Consider the following 17098-nt stretch of genomic DNA (forward strand, 5'->3'; position numbering starts at 1 on the left):
TCACTTCTAGGTCAGGAAGCAGGGAGTCACGGACGTTGCCAAATCTTTCTTCGAGTGAGGCCCACAGCTTTCTGGGGTCTTCTTCATTCATACACTCGTACTGGAGCGAATCATCCATATGACGAGTCATTAGGATGATGGCTTTCGCCTTATTTGCCTCTAAGGCTGCTCTATTTGCTTCCAAAGCTTGAGCTTGCTCAACAGTTAGCACGTCCTGGCTAGGCTCGAGAATCGTATCCAGGATTCCATCGGCCTTGAGATGCTGGCGGATATCACGAACCCACCTGTGATATTCAGAGCCAGTTGTTCCCAATGGAGTAAAGTCCAATTTGTTCAGGTTACTCATCCTGAAAGAGAACAAGAAATTAGGGTTAGTTTCGGAGCGTGAAAGGCTACCACGAAAACATATAAAATTCCTGAGCGTAGTCGCTTCCAAGAAATTAGGAATTTCCGAGCGTAGTCGCTTCCAAGAAATTAGGGATTTTCTGAGCATAGTCGCTTCCAAGAAATTAGGAATTTCCGAGCGTAGTCGCTTCCAAGAAATTAGGGATTTTCTGAGCATAGTCGCTTCCAAGAAAATCCGATTCCAAGAGGGGTTTTGGATTAGATCGAAACAATGGATGTATGTGGTCGATCGTTTTTGTTCTCAACAAACTCTAAGTTTGGAGGACTCTACAAGCTCCAAGCTTGGAGTGAGCACGAACCCCCACAGTTCGGCTTTTGGTCTCCCCTATGAAGAAGAAAGGGGGGTAGAAGAAGGGAGGTTGAAAGTCCCCGAGAAAAGAAGAGAAATTGAATTTAAAAACTCTATAAAAAACGGGAACGTTTAGTAAAAAATACCTCGAAATAAGTCGTCGGAAATTTGGCCGGAAAAAGTCGCCGGAAATGATCGCCGGAAGTGGCCGGAAGTCGACCGGAAAAGTCGCCGGAAAATGGTTGACCGGCGTTGACTGGTCGTTGACCAGAGGGTTGACCTGGGGTGCTGACGTGGCGGTCGATTGCTGACGTGGGCTGCTGACTGGACGCTTGCGTGGGCGCTGACGTGGCAGGCTGACGTCAGTGGGCTTCGTTACTGGGCCGAGCTTGCTCCTTCTGCTACTGGGCCGGACAGCTCCTTTGCTTCTGGGCCGAGACTGGTCCTCTTCTGGGCTGGGCTGCGCTGGGTTGACTGAAGGACTAGATGATCTGGAAGGGCAGCCGGCGGTTCAAGACGGAACAGATTCTGGTTACCGGTTTGAGGGCGTTTTGACCGGTTCCGGGGAACAAATTTCCGGTTCCAGTAATCAGGGGTCAGATTGCAGCTTCTGGTAGAGTATAGCTGCAGGAGGATGGGAGAAAGGCCTTGAACCGGGCAGAGAGACTTCCGTTACTTCCGGTGGCCGGTTCGGCGGTATTCCGGCCGGTTCTGGGGATGGGGCCGCCGGTTCTGGACTCCTGGAGTTGAGATCTTCAAGTTGGGCGGCTGAGGTTTCTTGGATTTGAAGGCTACGAATTTAGGATTTCAGGGTTAGGGCTCGTGCTGATAACGTGTTGTAAAGAAACTGAATTTGGGAGGAATTTGCTGTGTATACTCATTGATAATAGGAGCCTCTTTATATAGAGGATTACAATGCATAGAATCTCAATCATACAAGGAAAGTAATTCTACATTGATTAGGATTCTAGATCCTTCTAATTAAATCCTATTACCACTAGGTCAAGTAACCTAGAGTTTGGGCTAAACACAAATTAGGTTTTCCTTGAACAATTTATTTATTTTCTTTAATTATTTTTTTCAATTACTTTTGTTAATTTTTCTTCGACCCCGTGGCCCAGTCCACCTTTTTTTTTTCCTTTTCATTTTTTCATACTGCTTTTTTCCTTTTCCTTTTTTCATACTGCTTTTTACTTATATTCAAAATACATGATTTTGTACTGTTACTTGGTGTGAAAAAGAAAAAAAATTATATATATATGGGAGGCTACATTGTAATTCTTCAAAACAATTAGTCAAGTCAATGCGACTTAAGGTTTTTCCTTTTCCTTTTTTCATACTGCTTTTTTCCTTTTTCCTTCATACTGCTTTTTTCCTTTTCGTTTTTTTCATACTGCTTTTTACTTATATTCAAAATACATGATTTTGTACTGTTACTTGGTGCAAAAAAGAAAAAAAATTATATATATATGGGAGACCACATTGTAATTCTTCAAAACAATTAGTCAAGTCAATGCGACTTAAGTTTTTTCCTTTTCCTTTTTTCATACTGCTTTTTTCCTTTTCCTTTTTTCATACTGCTTTTTACTTATATTCAAAATACATGATTTTGTACTGTTACTTGGTGCGAAAAAGAAAAAAAAATTATATATATGTGTGTATATATATATATATATATGTGTGTGTGTGTGTGTGTGTGTGTGTGTGTGTATATATATATGGGAGGCCACATTGTAATTCTTCAAAACAATTAGTCAAGTCAATGCGACTTAAGGTTTTTCCTTTTCCTTTTTTCATATTGCTTTTTCCTTTTTCCTTTTTCCTTTTTTCATACTGCTTTTTTCCTTTTTCCTTCATACTGCTTTTTTCCTTTTCGTTTTTTTCATATTGCTTTTTACTTATATTCAAAATACATGATTTTGTACTGTTACTTGGTGCGAAAAAGAAAAAAAATTATATATATATGGGAGACCACATTGTAATTCTTCAAAACAATTAGTCAAGTCAATGCGACTTAAGTTTTTTCCTTTTCTTTTTTTCATACTACTTTTTTCCTTTTTCCTTTTTTCATACTGCTTTTTTCCTTTTTCCTTTTTTCATACTCCTTTTTTCCTTTTCCTTTTTTCATACTGCTTTTTACTTATATTCAAAATACATGATTTTGTACTGTTACTTGGTGCGAAAAAGAAAAAAAATTATATATATATATGTGTATATATATATATGGGAGGCCACATTGTAATTCTTCAAAACAATTAGTCAAGTCAATGCGACTTAAGGTTTTTCCTTTTCCTTTTTTCATATTGCTTTTTTCCTTTTTCCTTTTTCCTTTTTTCATACTGCTTTTTTCCTTTTTCCTTCATACTACTTTTTTCCTTTTCGTTTTTTTCATACTGCTTTTTACTTATATTCAAAATACATGATTTTGTACTGTTACTTGGTGCGAAAAAGAAAAAAAATTATATATATATGGGAGACCACATTGTAATTCTTCAAAACAATTAGTCAAGTCAATGCGACTTAAGTTTTTTCCTTTTCCTTTTTTCATACTGCTTTTTTCCTTTTCCTTTTTTCATACTGCTTTTTACTTATATTCAAAATACATGATTTTGTACTGTTACTTGGTGCAAAAAAGAAAAAAAAATTATATATATATATATATGTGTGTATATATATATATATGGGAGGCCACATTGTAATTCTTCAAAACAATTAGTCAAGTCAATGCGACTTAAGGTTTTTCCTTTTCCTTTTTTCATACTGCTTTTTTCCTTTTTCCTTCATACTGCTTTTTTCCTTTTCGTTTTTTTCATACTGCTTTTTACTTATATTCAAAATACATGATTTTGTACTGTTACTTGGTGCGAAAAAGAAAAAAAATTATATATATATGGGAGACCACATTGTAATTCTTCAAAACAATTAGTCAAGTCAATGCGACTTAAGTTTTTTCCTTTTCCTTTTTTCATACTGCTTTTATCCTTTTCCTTTTTTCATACTGCTTTTTACTTATATTCAAAATACATGATTTTGTACTGTTACTTGGTGCGAAAAAGAAAAAAAAATTATATATATATATATATATATGTGTGTGTATATATATATATATATATATATATATATATATATATATATATATATATATATATATATATATGGGAGGCCACATTGTAATTCTTCAAAACAATTAGTCAAGTCAATGCGACTTTATACCATGCTAGAATGACATAACCAAGTATTGTATCGAAACAATTGGTCAAGTCAATACTACTTAAGTATTATGTTGAATATGTTGCAAAATATTTTTTGATGTTGAAATATCGATTGAATCTCTAGCGTTTGATACTGCCATCATGTCCAAGTCCAAACACTCCACCGGAAATTTCTATCGACTTCACGAGTATCACCCTGGTGAATTGATATTTAATTTCTGTATGAGGACAATGAAATTATTACTACTAATTTCATGAAATAGAGATTAATAAATAAAAGAAGAAGGTAAGGTCAAGTTTGATCGCAGTTCCTTGAGTTTTTTAATAGTGTGCAAGCACATCATATATGACATGATGGCTTAAAATAAAATCATCATATTGTATATTAATGGCGATATATTACTTTGTTTAGCCATATTGCGGAATTTCTAGTCTTCAGCCCATTTTGCAAGTTTGGATTTTGGAAGTCCACCAATCAGATAGCAATATATTCTACTACTAGCTAGCTAGCTACCATCATCTAGACTAGTTTAGGTATCTTCACAATCATGAATCCTCCTATTTCATTCTCCTTTCTCATTCGCATTAGTAACAAGGTTTTAAATTTCGGTTTCGGTACTTCAAATTTAAGCAAATTTCGGAGAAAGTTTCGATTTCGGTGGAAATTTCGGTTAAAATAAAGAAATCACATTAATTGCATTTATAAAATGATATTTTTGAATGAAACTTCGGCATGTATGAATGTTGGGTCGGGCTTCAAACTTCGGTATCAAAATTGTAGTTTTTGCATAGTCGGGTACTAAAGTTTAAAATTGGCCATAGTTCGGGTACTGTTTATATAATTTTCTCTTCTTTATACGATAAATTATATGATATTATTACTGTAGTAGACTCAGCTCCTCTACTTTCTTTCTTGTTTTTCTATAAATTAAGCACAAAGTGGACTAGCATGTATGCAACCAGTAATATCATTATCCTCAATATCAGAAGTGATCGAGAGGTATTGTAGTGATGAAGTACCTCATCGTCATCATGCTAGCAATGCTAGTAACTGTAGGCAATCTTTGGGGGTTTGATGTGGGGGTTGATGGGGCTGGGGAGTGTGGAAGCAACCCGGAGGTTGTGGTATACAACCTTGCTTCATGTGAACCAGCAGCACAAGATGGGAGCGTCGCGGTTTCTCCCAAGTGTTGCTCGTTGGTGAAACGCGTCGACAAGCGTTGTCTTTGTGCCATTGTGCTCTCTAAAGAACTTCAGAGTCGTGGCCTCAACCCAGCAATCGCAGTCACCATACCTAAACGTTGTAATGATCCCAGACGTCCCAAGGGTTACAAGTGCGGAGGTAACTTAGTTTCCCAATATTCAGATTATATTACGAGTCTCCGGTACTTACGTTGTTCTTGTCCTCTTGATCCATCAGTTTGTCTTTATGATGCTCTCTCTCTATATATGCAAGCATGCTGCTCACAATTCAAATTTCATGGGGTTGCCCAATTGTTTTACTTACCACTCTGTTTATGCTTTTGCAGCTTATACGGTGCCTTGATCGATTACGATGACCCAAGATGATGTTCCCATACATAGCTGTGGAATTCTCATGTTGCTTTCACATCATCTAATGTTTAAATATTTTAGTATTGAACCCTTTCAACTTACAGGTTTAAAGAATAAATAAAGTGCTACTTCAATATTACAATCCATTTTATTATTACTGGTCTTTAAAAAATAAATAAAGTGCTACTTTAATATTACAATCCATTTTATTATTACTGGTCTCTACTAAAATTTCGTGGGAAAACCAAAGTCAACTCTATTGCAATTGGACCATTAATATTACGTACCCAATAAAACAATAAACTGAAAAATATATATCATTACCCAAATTGACATAAATGGATACAACGATACGCAAGAAGTTTCTAGCTAAGACAAACAATATGAAATGCGGATTGTAAATAGAACAGTACAAATGAGATTCAACTAACTGACTCCCTAGAACTATCATACAGACTACACTACAGACACAAAAGAAAATATTCGGCAACATGAGATGTAGTGGAGTTGATCACATGGGAACAAGAAGCAAGAAAAGATAACAACTCATTTCAGCTTGAATCACCAACAGTGATTAGAAACACCCTGTCTTTGGTCGATTTTGACGTCCCCTTATTTATATCAATGGTTTTGCTGATCGAGCTAAACACCAACGTCGATTTTGCTTTCGTTTCTCAGAATTGGAGCTAAAAACCATACATGATTTCTTTCAGAATTCCGTAAATACTAGTTTTAAGCCTTCAATACCCAAGAATTTCTTTAACCTTCTGTATATATTAAGAAATTCCACACCCAAGAAATGTGTTTCTCCGCATTTCTTCTATGAAGGATACTGGGATAAGGATTCGATTATGATGATAGTGATGATTTTATTTTCTTCTAATAAAATTGAAATGAAAAATGGATGACTGGATTGGACCAAGTTTTTGGAGAAAAGGGCCCAACACTACTACAAAAAAAGCATTTTAGGACGTTCGAAAAACGTCATTAAAAAATTTAGATGACACGCAAAACAAATCTATCAAGGAGTTATTGTAAGTCACTTATAAGGATGTTCAAAAAACGTCCTCTAATGTTTATAAAGACTCCAGAAAAACGTCCTCTAATCTAAAAAAAAACGTCATCTAATGTCTTTAAGGACACTTAAAAAGCGTACTCTAATGTGTTTAAGGACATTAGAAGAGTGTCCTCTAATGTATATTAGGATGCTAAAAAAACGTCCTTATATCTATTATAGAACACAAAAAAAAAAATGTCCTTGAAACAAAAAGAAGACATTTACATACAAATAATGTTTACAATCCCAAAACAAATGTCATTGTATCTATTACTCATTATAAAATACTTGACTACAAGCACATTCTAGTAACTAATTTCTAGCTATACATTCTAATCTTATCGAATCCTAGATGACAATAGACAAACATACAAATGTACAGATCTTTATCTAAAGAAAACAAATAGTACAACATTCATTAGGTAATGTAGAGGGGAACCCTCCACCTACAGTAGGACTTCCATGATCAGATAGCACTGGAAGTCTAGAACCACCTAAATGTAGTTTATCTATAAAACTGAAAAAGTTGCCAAAAAGATCAATTACAAAACTCAAATCATTGTACAAAAACAGTTGTAGTAGTGTTGAAACAAAAAAAAAAAAAATAAAAGAAGCAACCAGAAAAAAAGTATTAAAAAAGACAGAAAGTCTATGAAAGCCAAAGGCCCACGTCATATTTGCTCACAAGCTTATCAAATACTAGAGTTTGAGTGCAACCCGTACGGGGGAACTTCCATGATAAAGACTACAGCCATCTTTTGGTGTTTCAATGCATATCAAATACAGGAGTCTCTCTAAAACTCAATCATACCATCAGTGCATTATATAAAAATCCAAGAGAGCTGTGCCGGAAAAAAAGAAAGAAAAACAGAAGCAGCAGGAGAAGGAAAGCAAAGGAGACAGAGAAGAAGCCGCAGCTGTTCCACAGGAATCAAGGTGGAGAATCCGTCTGCATCTCTTTATGGTTTTACCACTTTCAAAGCTCCGGTGGCGGTGCCTTTCGGTGCCAATACTGTTTCAGAGCTTCATTCGGCGTGCCTTAGGGTGCCGAAACTACTTTCGAAGCTCCGGTGGCGGTGCCTCACGGTGTCAATACTGTTTCAGAACTTCGACTCGACGTGCCTTAGGGTGCCGAAACTTCTTTCAAAACTCCGGTGGCGGTGCCTTACGGTGCCAATACTGTTTCAGAACTTTGACACGACGTGCCTTAGGGTGCCGTTATCATCCTCATGTTTCGGCAGTTTAATACACCGAAACCAGCAGAGGGTCGTGGTTCAATATAAAAATAATAACAGAAACTCTGTTAATTCCACTTGAACACAACATATTAATTACCCTCTACATCCTTTGAAAACACCATAGCCAAAAAAAGGCCAGTCCCAACTTCCATGCCAAAACACCTATTCTAAACAAACCAGTGGGTAACATAAAAAAAAGACTCACCCTTGAGTTTAAATCCTGGAGTTCTGAAACTTGGCTAAACTATAGTCGTCGATCTCGTCTCCGGCCACCTGCATAGCCAGGGAGAAAAGTTGTCAAAATGAATCCAATTCTGCAGCAGACTATAAACTTAATGCCCACAAACAAGTTGACATCAGAACTAACACTTCAAGAAGAAGCTCACCAAAGAAAAAAACTTCGAGAGGCAGGTCTTGACATCCTTCCTTTGGTATTAAGCTTTGGACAGGTTCTTTTGTGAGCATAACTTGTATTTGATCTTAACTGAACAGTTTGACGTGCAGGTGTAAACAAATAAAGTTGGAAGGATGTCAAGACCTGCGTTCAAAAGAGCATAACTTGTATTTGATCTTAACTTCAAAATCACTGCAAAATATCAAAGGAAGGATGTCAAGACCTGCGTTCTCGGATTACGAAGCCAGAAGCAAAAAAATAAAGTTGGAATTTTCTTACCCAATTTCTCTTCACGGAATAGGAGGATGAAGCTGATTGCAAGCTTTAGATGTTGGGGAACTCTTTTGTGTCGAAAACCCAGTTGCAATTCCATCTCCAAGTTGGCTTACACCCTCAAGTCCATCTCGAAATCCAATTTGCAGAAGTTTGTGTCCTACTGTGTTTCGAATAGGGTGGACCGAAGGTAGTGGAGAGTGAAGCCGAGCAGTAGTGAGAAAAGAAAAATAAAAGAATGATAAAATAAAAAAATATAGCAGCTGGGCCTCTGGAAAGCTTTGGGTTTCTGAGAAGTTTATGGGTGTCCATAGCAAATTTTGATGCCCAAAATAAAAGTTTGACGCATGTCTCCGAATTCTACACAAGAAAAATTGAGACTCGGAGTCCGCTCGGTACATTGAAGGTGCCGATATTAAATTTGGGGCTGAGAAAACTTCATGGATCGAGGAACATGACTCGCGAGGATACAAAAGAAGCTCATGTCCAAGTTTGGGCCTATGTCCAAGTTTGGGCCCATTTGAAGAATTCGACAAAGCATGACGCTGCGGGTTTCCATTTCAAAATACCCAAGCTTTGGTTTCGTTAAAGATACGTCGGAACCTAAAAAATATCCTTTTGGTACAAAACCAAGAAAAATCCCAAATTCCCAAAATTTATGAACCACAATGGTTTGATCCCTTCACAGGGTATGTAGGCAATCTAGCGACCCACTAGATGCAACCACAAATTCAAATCGAATCCTTGACTCCACCAGTCAAATTCAGCCAATCCGAAAAACCAAACAAACACATATCCCATCAATTGATTTCTTCATAAATGGAATCAAATGGTGTTTCCCCGTAACAAGGATTATAATTAAGAGACACATTCTGTCTTGAATGAGTCGAACCCGAAATAATTAAAACTCTATTCTATTAATGAATACGAGTGAAATTACGTTGGGTGACATTTTCCATTTTGTGCAATTTTTAACTCAACAAGGAGCAGTTACCTAACGGAGCATCATGAGCATGGAACATGTATATAGACTGATGACAGAAGAGGAAACACCTGAAGAAACTCAAGCTGCTGCTTAGCATGTCTTTTTAGTTTTTAATACTCATGAAGCTAAAATTGATGCATAGAAGTACCTACATTACAATAGTTTCAGAAAATCAACAATATGACTAAAGCAGAAAATTCAGTCTTCAATCACAAGACCTATGCCAGAAAATCAACAATATTGCTGATTTGCTGTAGATAGCTGTCCAATCTTGTCAAGATTGCATAATATCAATTAACAGAGAAGAAATATATGCTTTACCACTCAATTCGACTAAGAAGATCGAGAACTTATATTACTGCATTTTCTTTATGGGATAGACAAAATCAAATTCCCACATGTATATAAATGAATTTGAATCACAGAGAGTTGGAGACAGTAAGCAAATTATTAGTGAAAGAGCTTACAAGATTAGTTGTTTGGAAACACAAGCAAAAGTTAGAACGTAATAAGTAGAGGGCATGGCACCAAAAACCTTCTAGCCTTTTCATAGAAAGTTCTCAATTGCATAAATACCATACCACAGTATTATTGATTCCATTTTCTAAGCTATAAACTTATTTGAAACTCAGCCCACATATCACCTATACCATAATAACTAAGACAGATTTTCTTAAGGCAAATCATGAATTTTGGCAAAGCCAAAATAAAGCAAAACAAAATTCCTTCTGGACCTATGTGATTTGCCCTTGTAGAGCAGTCATATTTCAAAATGTAATCTCTATGATACGAAACTTAGGACATAAGCAAAAGTAATTACCGTGTATAATCCCGGTAGTTAATGTACTTTATTAGCCTTTTGATCTTTCTTTTGCTAGTCCTCAACCTGATATCAAAAGTTTTACATTAGTGCAAGTGAGCAATATAACACTTCTATTGTTAAATTACAAAATGTACTACATAGCAGCATGAAACAATAAAGGAAGGGTTAACATGAAACATTATATGCTTTTCACATCAAATTTTAGTAGCATGATGGAACCAGATTGCAACTAATTAATAAAAAGACCAATGTACAATCAATAATAATTGTATTGACTCACTTGGATCGAGATTCAATCAAGCATATAATCAGATTTTATTACAGAGTTGTTTGATTAACTCTTTGGAAGTTTTAATTGGATCTGTAAGGATACATACATACGTACCAGAGGAACTGCAGGCTATAGCCTCAAAGTCTCAGTTAGAGTAGCGTGAAGATGATGCATTTGTTCGAGAGCTGCAACAGTTATATCTGCCACAAATTCATCAATGTTAGCTTCATGATTTATACCAACGACATCCCTCACTTCTTGTGCAACTTTGTCCTTATTAGAGGGTTCTTGCTGAGCATGCAGAAGTACCATGAAAGTGTGTTTGGACTTGTATCTTTCTGAGCCTGTACAAAACCAATTATCAGCCCTTTTTTTTTAGTTCTCAATGAAAATTAAATAAGCAGAAGAGTAGACTCAGTCTAAAACAGAACTAGAAAAGAAAAGAAAAATTAACCAACAGTGAAACTTAAGTACCTTTCCAATCCCAACAGAATTTGCTTCCATGTAAAATTTCTGACAAATGTTTGAAAATGTCAAACCTATGATTCAATAAAGTCATTTCTTATACAAAGATAAATGACAACTCAACCAAATCGATTCTTAAACTCACAGATAGTAGGTTACTTGACAGTTGCACAATAAAACTAGTTAAAAATTACTATAACAAAATACTCGAAAATAATACAAATGTACATCGAGGAATAGAGAGAACAATACCTGGTTCTTGCAGAAATATGAATTCTGGATGAGTTGGTGAGGAACAAGTAATGGTTGTTTTGAAATACGAAAACACTTCATATGATAGTGTCACGCCCCAAATTTTTCGTAGACAACATAACAAATTTATAACTTAATGATGACAAAAGCAGAAAAAATATTTTCTTAACAATAAACTTCCAAGCTTCGAAGTTTTGAAAGAACAATCCTTTGAGAATTTTGATATTGCCAACAAGAATAGAAAGATAAACTATTCCACAAATATTCCCAAAAATAAATGTTTTAACAAAAACATCTAGCGAACTACCTAATTAAGCTCCTCAACCTAGCTAATATTGCTGCCAATTCCTCTAAGCATCAGACACATCAAGATCATCACCTGGAAACAACAACAAACTAATAATGAGATTAACTCAGTAAGTAAACTAGAATGTGCCCAGCAAATAATATACATACATTATATATATATATATATATATATATATATATATATATATAAATAAGTCATTAGCAAACTAAAGGAACAATGAAAGACTCCCTAAAGCATTTAGCAGTCGGTCTTCCATAACTTACAAACTTCAAAAGACATTAAATCATACTATGAACTTGGTAGGACTTGTTAACTTATCAAACACAAATGAGCCATAACTCGCCCGTCAATGACACCACAAAAGTGGAACAGTACAAGTGAGGAACTTACATTAACTCGAACAAATACTCACACCCAAAGGCTAGAGCCAGACTCCTATCGTGATCATCGATAGGCCCTCCCACATGTACCAATCGGTCTCCATATGAATATAGAGACACAAGACAGAAGCTCCATATGCCTACCAAGAGCATGACAAACACAAAGCTTTCTAGATAACAAACATTCATATAGGCATTAACCTGTTTTCTAATTCTCATAACATAGAGCACAAACCATTTATTCATGTCATTAAACATATATCTGTATATGTACACACTGTGTATGTATATACATCTGCTTAGTTTCACTACCAACTAGGAGTTTACACAATTGTACACATGCATAAACATCAAACGTATAAACCACAACAAAACAATAGCACATATATGTTTATTGTGATCCCAGGAAGAGTCTAGAATTACTTACCTCAATTGAAAAAGTTATACCAGCAACCGGCAGGGCATCCTAAGTTGATATTTCTCAGCTTAAAGCAAACAAACACTCAAAATGAGGCACGAACTAGAACCTTACAATCTGCGTTAAAAGCACCTTAGCAGGACCTATGTCCAAATGAAAAATCTCACTTGCTACACTCATAAACTAAACCCCTTGAAAATTTACAAGATAAAACTAGACAACCTCAAGTATCTACTGTAAAAATATCAAGTCAAAAGAAGAGCAAAAACTTGACCAAATAATTTTCCAAAAACGACCACTGTTGCTGCCCAGACTTAAAACTGTCACTGTCAATGGATATTCCAAAAACTCCATAGGTTTCAATACCATCTTAAAATTATTGAAATTTAACAAAACCATTTAAGACTCAACAGCTAGAACAATTTAAAAATTTGAGAGCAAAACCATAATTCCATGAACCCAAAGGTTTCCCTTGAAACCGCAACCGAAACAAATCTCTCAATTTAAACAGGCATGGTTCAGATGATTTTCGAATTTTATAAAAATAACTATAAGATATAAATTCTTGAAAATTTGTAAAAATAAACTAAACACAGAGATAAACGTCCCAGAAAAATATGAAGACTGAAATAAATCATTTGGCCTTTCAACTGATGACTGCAAGACGTTTTTTAATTCTGTTGGCAGAAAATCCTGTACCTCTATCCCAAATTGGGAAAATCATGTAGACTTCAAAACGGACTGGAATTTTATGAAATTTTAACCAAAGAACGATTGGAACGTCTATTTTACATATAAAAGTTTCAAGCCAAAATACAAAGTTTTTGTACAGGAACACGAACGCAAAAGTCGTACAGCCCAGTATAAACAGAAAACGCAGATACCCACTTCAGAATCATCAATATCAATCCCAAAACAAACATCCTACAAAGAAACTCAAAGAAATAATTTGAAAAAAAAGAGAGAGAAGTTGGTACCTTTCAGAGCAGAGAACTCTAAGAGTATACTGGAACCAGAGACAGCCTGAGCACTTAAGAATAGCAAAAGAAGACTATGCAAGGAAGAAAAGCTATAGGTCGAAGTCAGTGATGCTCGATGGGTGATTGAGCATCAGAGCACGTTGATAAAGCTCGGTTTCTTTTTTTCATCTTTCTTCCACACTGATACCTGTGTGTGAGTAAAATAAACGGGGTGAATTCTAAAGTGAATTTGGCGAGATTCCATGGTGGGAAATTGAAACTCAGAGATGGAAATTTTGGAGAACCCGGGAAAGTGAAAATTTAGGGTTCTCTCTTTCAATTTTGCTGCGAAGTGCCGTGATTTGGGAGACTGATATATACACTTCTATATTATTCTTCTCTATATTTGGGTTTCAGCGAATCGAACCTGGGACCTTACCAAACTCAGAGGCGCCTTAGTTTAGCTGATTGGGTGGCCATGCTCTCCCCCGTGTTTTGGATAAAATCTAGCACGTCTGAAGTGTGATACAAGGACGCATTTTAAAAATTAGGGCCGGGCGTTTAAGCCCGAAAACCCGCAAACCCGGACGGCCTGTCAAAGCCCGACCCGTTCGGGCCGGGCCCTATTTTTTTTTTAAGCAAAACGGTTCGGGCCGGGCCTTCAATTTCAAAGTTACGGTTCGGGCCGGGCCTTCACTTTCAAAGTTTGAAAAACCCTTCAGGCCCGTTTTAGTTAAAAATAGACAGATGTCCATATATTATTGGTCCAAATATAGGGCTCAAAATCTTAACATAGGATCGAATGCACTGAATCATATTCCTCACTAAATACCTAAACGACTAATCAGTCTCAGACTCTCAGTAGCCTCCATTCTTCCCAAACCCGATCTGAAGACTTAGAGAGGCCGCCTCCTTCAGTCCTTCTTCCCGATCTGAACCGAGAGAGGCCGCAGCCTCCATTTCTTCCCAAACCCGATCTGAACCTAAAGAGCCGCCTCCTTCAGTCCTTCTTCCCGATCTGAACCGAGAGAGGCCGCAGCCTCCATTTATTCCCAAACCCGATCTGAACCTAAAGAGCCTCGTCCTTCAGTCCTTCTTCCCGATCTGAACCGAGAGAGGCTGCAGCCTCCATTTCTTCCCAAACCCGATCTGAACCTAAAGAGCCGCCTCCTGCAGTCCTTCTTCCCGATCTGAACCGAGAGAGGCCGCCATATCCACCAACGCCTGCACCGCCATCTCCCTCACTTCACCTGCACCGCGATCTCCATCACTTCACGCCGAGACTGCTCTCTCTCTCTTCACATCACGCTGTGAGTTTCTTTCTCTTTGTTCAGTTTCTTTCTCTTTCTCTTTGTATCTCTCTCCCCCTTTCAATCTCTCTGTGTTCTTACTGTGTTTTCGCTTGTCAAGTTTTAAATTTGTTATTGATTTGCAGGCGGTTCGCTGGGTTTGTGTTTGGTGCCAAGGGGACTGTGATTCAATCGTTTGCAAGGTATTTCTGAGAATTGGGTTTGTGGTTTTGTTCTTGATTGTTTTGAATCGTTTTGTGTTTTTTGTTTTTGGGTTTTTTCTTCTTTTGTTAAATGTTTTTGAGGATAGTTGTTTTTGGATATTTTGAATAAACTGGAGGATGGTAAGGTTTTGTTATTTGGTGAATTCATCTGTGTAAGTGAGGGTTTTGTTTAGGAGGGTACAGCTACATTTAATTTGTGGTTTTGGTGAATAGACAGTCTAGAAGGTCGAAAAAAGGAGAGGAAGAGAATCAAGATCAAGATCATACCATTAGTTCAAAATCGGTGATCAAAATCAACTACGGTGAACAGCGGGTAAGAGTTTAGTTTTCTAGAATCAAGATCAACATCATACTTCTTGACTTTCTGTTCACATATCCAAAGTTATTGCATTTGATTTTGACCATATTGTTATATTTCTGAAAATGATTGATCTGAAATTCCTTTTTTTTTTTTTTGTTCGCAATCTCTAATTCTTCTCCCTGTTTTGGTTGTAGAATGGCCACCGATGGGAATGCTATTGTACCATCGCCGAAAGCTCCAGCTTTGCTTGCTTGATGCATTTGCCTTGCTGTCTGTAGTGCTAGTTGAGTAAAGTTGCAGCTTGAATGGTTTGTTATCTAAATCAATTTATGATGCCTGTTGTAGGGACAAGTGTGGAAGCCAATTAATGGATGGCTACATTGTTGGTGAACTGCTGGATTGAAGACTGGAAGAATGGCTACTAAGTTGCTGTATTTGAATTAGGACTTTCTAATTTCTATTTCATTGCATATTTGTACTTGAATTTGGACTTCATATTTAAATTTGGACACTTTGTATTTCAATTGTAGCTTTAATTGTTCTTGATGAGTACTTGAATTTGGATGTTATGTATTCTAGATATTCGAATTTGCAGCTTGAACTTTGGATTTTGATAGTGTTTTAATTCAAATCTTCACCAGGTTGATCTGAATGATATATAGCAAAGTAGATATAGAAATGGTAAAATACAGGTTTTTGGGCCCGAAAGCCAGCAAGCCCGGCCCGAAATGAAACGGGCCGGTCCCTGTTTGTGTCAAAGCGGGCCGGGTCCGGGCCCAATGAAAAACGGGCCGGTCCCGGGCCCAGTGAAATTATTTTTAGACCCGGCCCGTGCCCAGCCCTATTAAAAATGATGTCATTGTATCCAAAACCCATGTGTCCCTAATTTAGGTTTTTGTTTGCATTATTGCTCCACGTTTTGACTTCTGACAACTTTGCCCTTTCAATTTTGTGCCACGTATGCTTTTTTAGCTTAAGAATGGAGGAAAGTACAAAAATGGTCTAAGATACAATAGTTCATTATAAAAATCCATGCTAGACTAGTAGACTTTTCAATAGTTGATGTACTATTTAAAAATTTTAATTTTTTTTTAGTTTTTTTTTTTCATACTAGTCAGATTCAAGCCTCTGATATCCACAATAATTATTTTTATTAATAACTAGCCTCTTAACACACGCTTGCGCGTGTGTCAATTGGCTTTTTTTAATGTTTTTTTGTTAAAAAAAATTGGTTTTATATAATTTATTTCTTCATCAAAATGCAATAAAAAATAAGGAATAATACAGTTTCTGGACTTGTGGTAAATAACAATTGGTGATTCATTGCTCACACGTCTAGTAAAAGTCCTCCCACGTTGAGATTAACAGTTTCTTCTCTCTCTTCTTTTCTTTTTCTCTTTTCCTGTTTTTCTTTTTCCTATTTTTAATTTACTGTTTTGTCCATTATCTATTAAAGTTTATAGTCTTAGAGTTTTAATTAATCAAGGGCAATTGTAGGATTATTGAAAATTTAACCTTAAGCCTTATTGGCTTAATTAATACTGATTAGCATGTCATATCTCACCGGTCTTTACTCTTTTTTTAAAAAAATACATTTTTTTTTTTTTAAAGTTGGATGGGATATATGTTGGGATAAAAAATTGTAGGATAGAGGAGCTTCTTCCCTGCTCCTAGTGAATTTTAAAAACTTTTTTTTTTTCCTCTCTTTAGTTGTTTCTTGCTGAAAACATACAAGTGTTTATTTAATGTTGTACATATTTTTTTTTTTGAAGGAGTTTGAAACCTAGCCTACTTGGAAGGCACATCCCTGTTGGAGAGGAAAGACCACACATTGGAAAAGTGACAAATAAAATATAACTTATAAGTGGGTGGATTACACCCAATTGTACCGAAGCCTTTTGTGATTAAAACCCAACACCTATCGGGTGATTAAGTTAGGACAGTATCGGTACAATGGTGGGCCACAGGCCACGCTTGTCGCTGTTTAACATGGTATCAG

The 17098-nt window shown here is 36.4% G+C and overlaps 1 protein-coding gene and 1 long non-coding RNA gene across 16 annotated transcripts; one reads left to right on the forward strand and one right to left on the reverse strand.

The window, feature by feature from the left end:
* The first annotated feature begins 4839 nt into the window (after nt 1-4839).
* On the forward strand, nt 4840-5672 carry LOC133732912 (putative lipid-transfer protein DIR1). Its single transcript, XM_062160525.1, has 2 exons — nt 4840-5248; nt 5436-5672. The coding sequence occupies exons 1-2, from the start codon at nt 4918-4920 to the stop codon at nt 5450-5452; spliced, it is 348 nt and encodes a 115-aa protein (XP_062016509.1). The 5' UTR covers nt 4840-4917; the 3' UTR covers nt 5453-5672.
* A 1354-nt stretch (nt 5673-7026) lies between these two features.
* LOC133728777 (uncharacterized) lies at nt 7027-13649 on the reverse strand. 15 transcript variants are annotated; one of them, XR_009855996.1, is made up of 9 exons: nt 13304-13649; nt 12336-12393; nt 11919-12048; nt 10976-11597; nt 10616-10845; nt 10228-10293; nt 8429-9555; nt 8142-8341; nt 7028-8028 (listed from the first exon to the last, which is right to left on the reverse strand). It is a non-coding gene; the product is annotated as an uncharacterized LOC133728777 (long non-coding RNA). The 15 variants fall into 15 exon arrangements; XR_009855997.1 differs by having other exon boundaries at nt 12336-12443; XR_009855993.1 differs by having other exon boundaries at nt 7027-8028; nt 11919-12393.
* Between the last annotated feature and the right edge of the window lie 3449 nt (nt 13650-17098).

The sequence above is a fragment of the Rosa rugosa genome, chromosome 2 (genome assembly GCF_958449725.1).
Source record: "Rosa rugosa chromosome 2, drRosRugo1.1, whole genome shotgun sequence".
Taxonomy (NCBI): Eukaryota; Viridiplantae; Streptophyta; class Magnoliopsida; order Rosales; family Rosaceae; genus Rosa; species Rosa rugosa.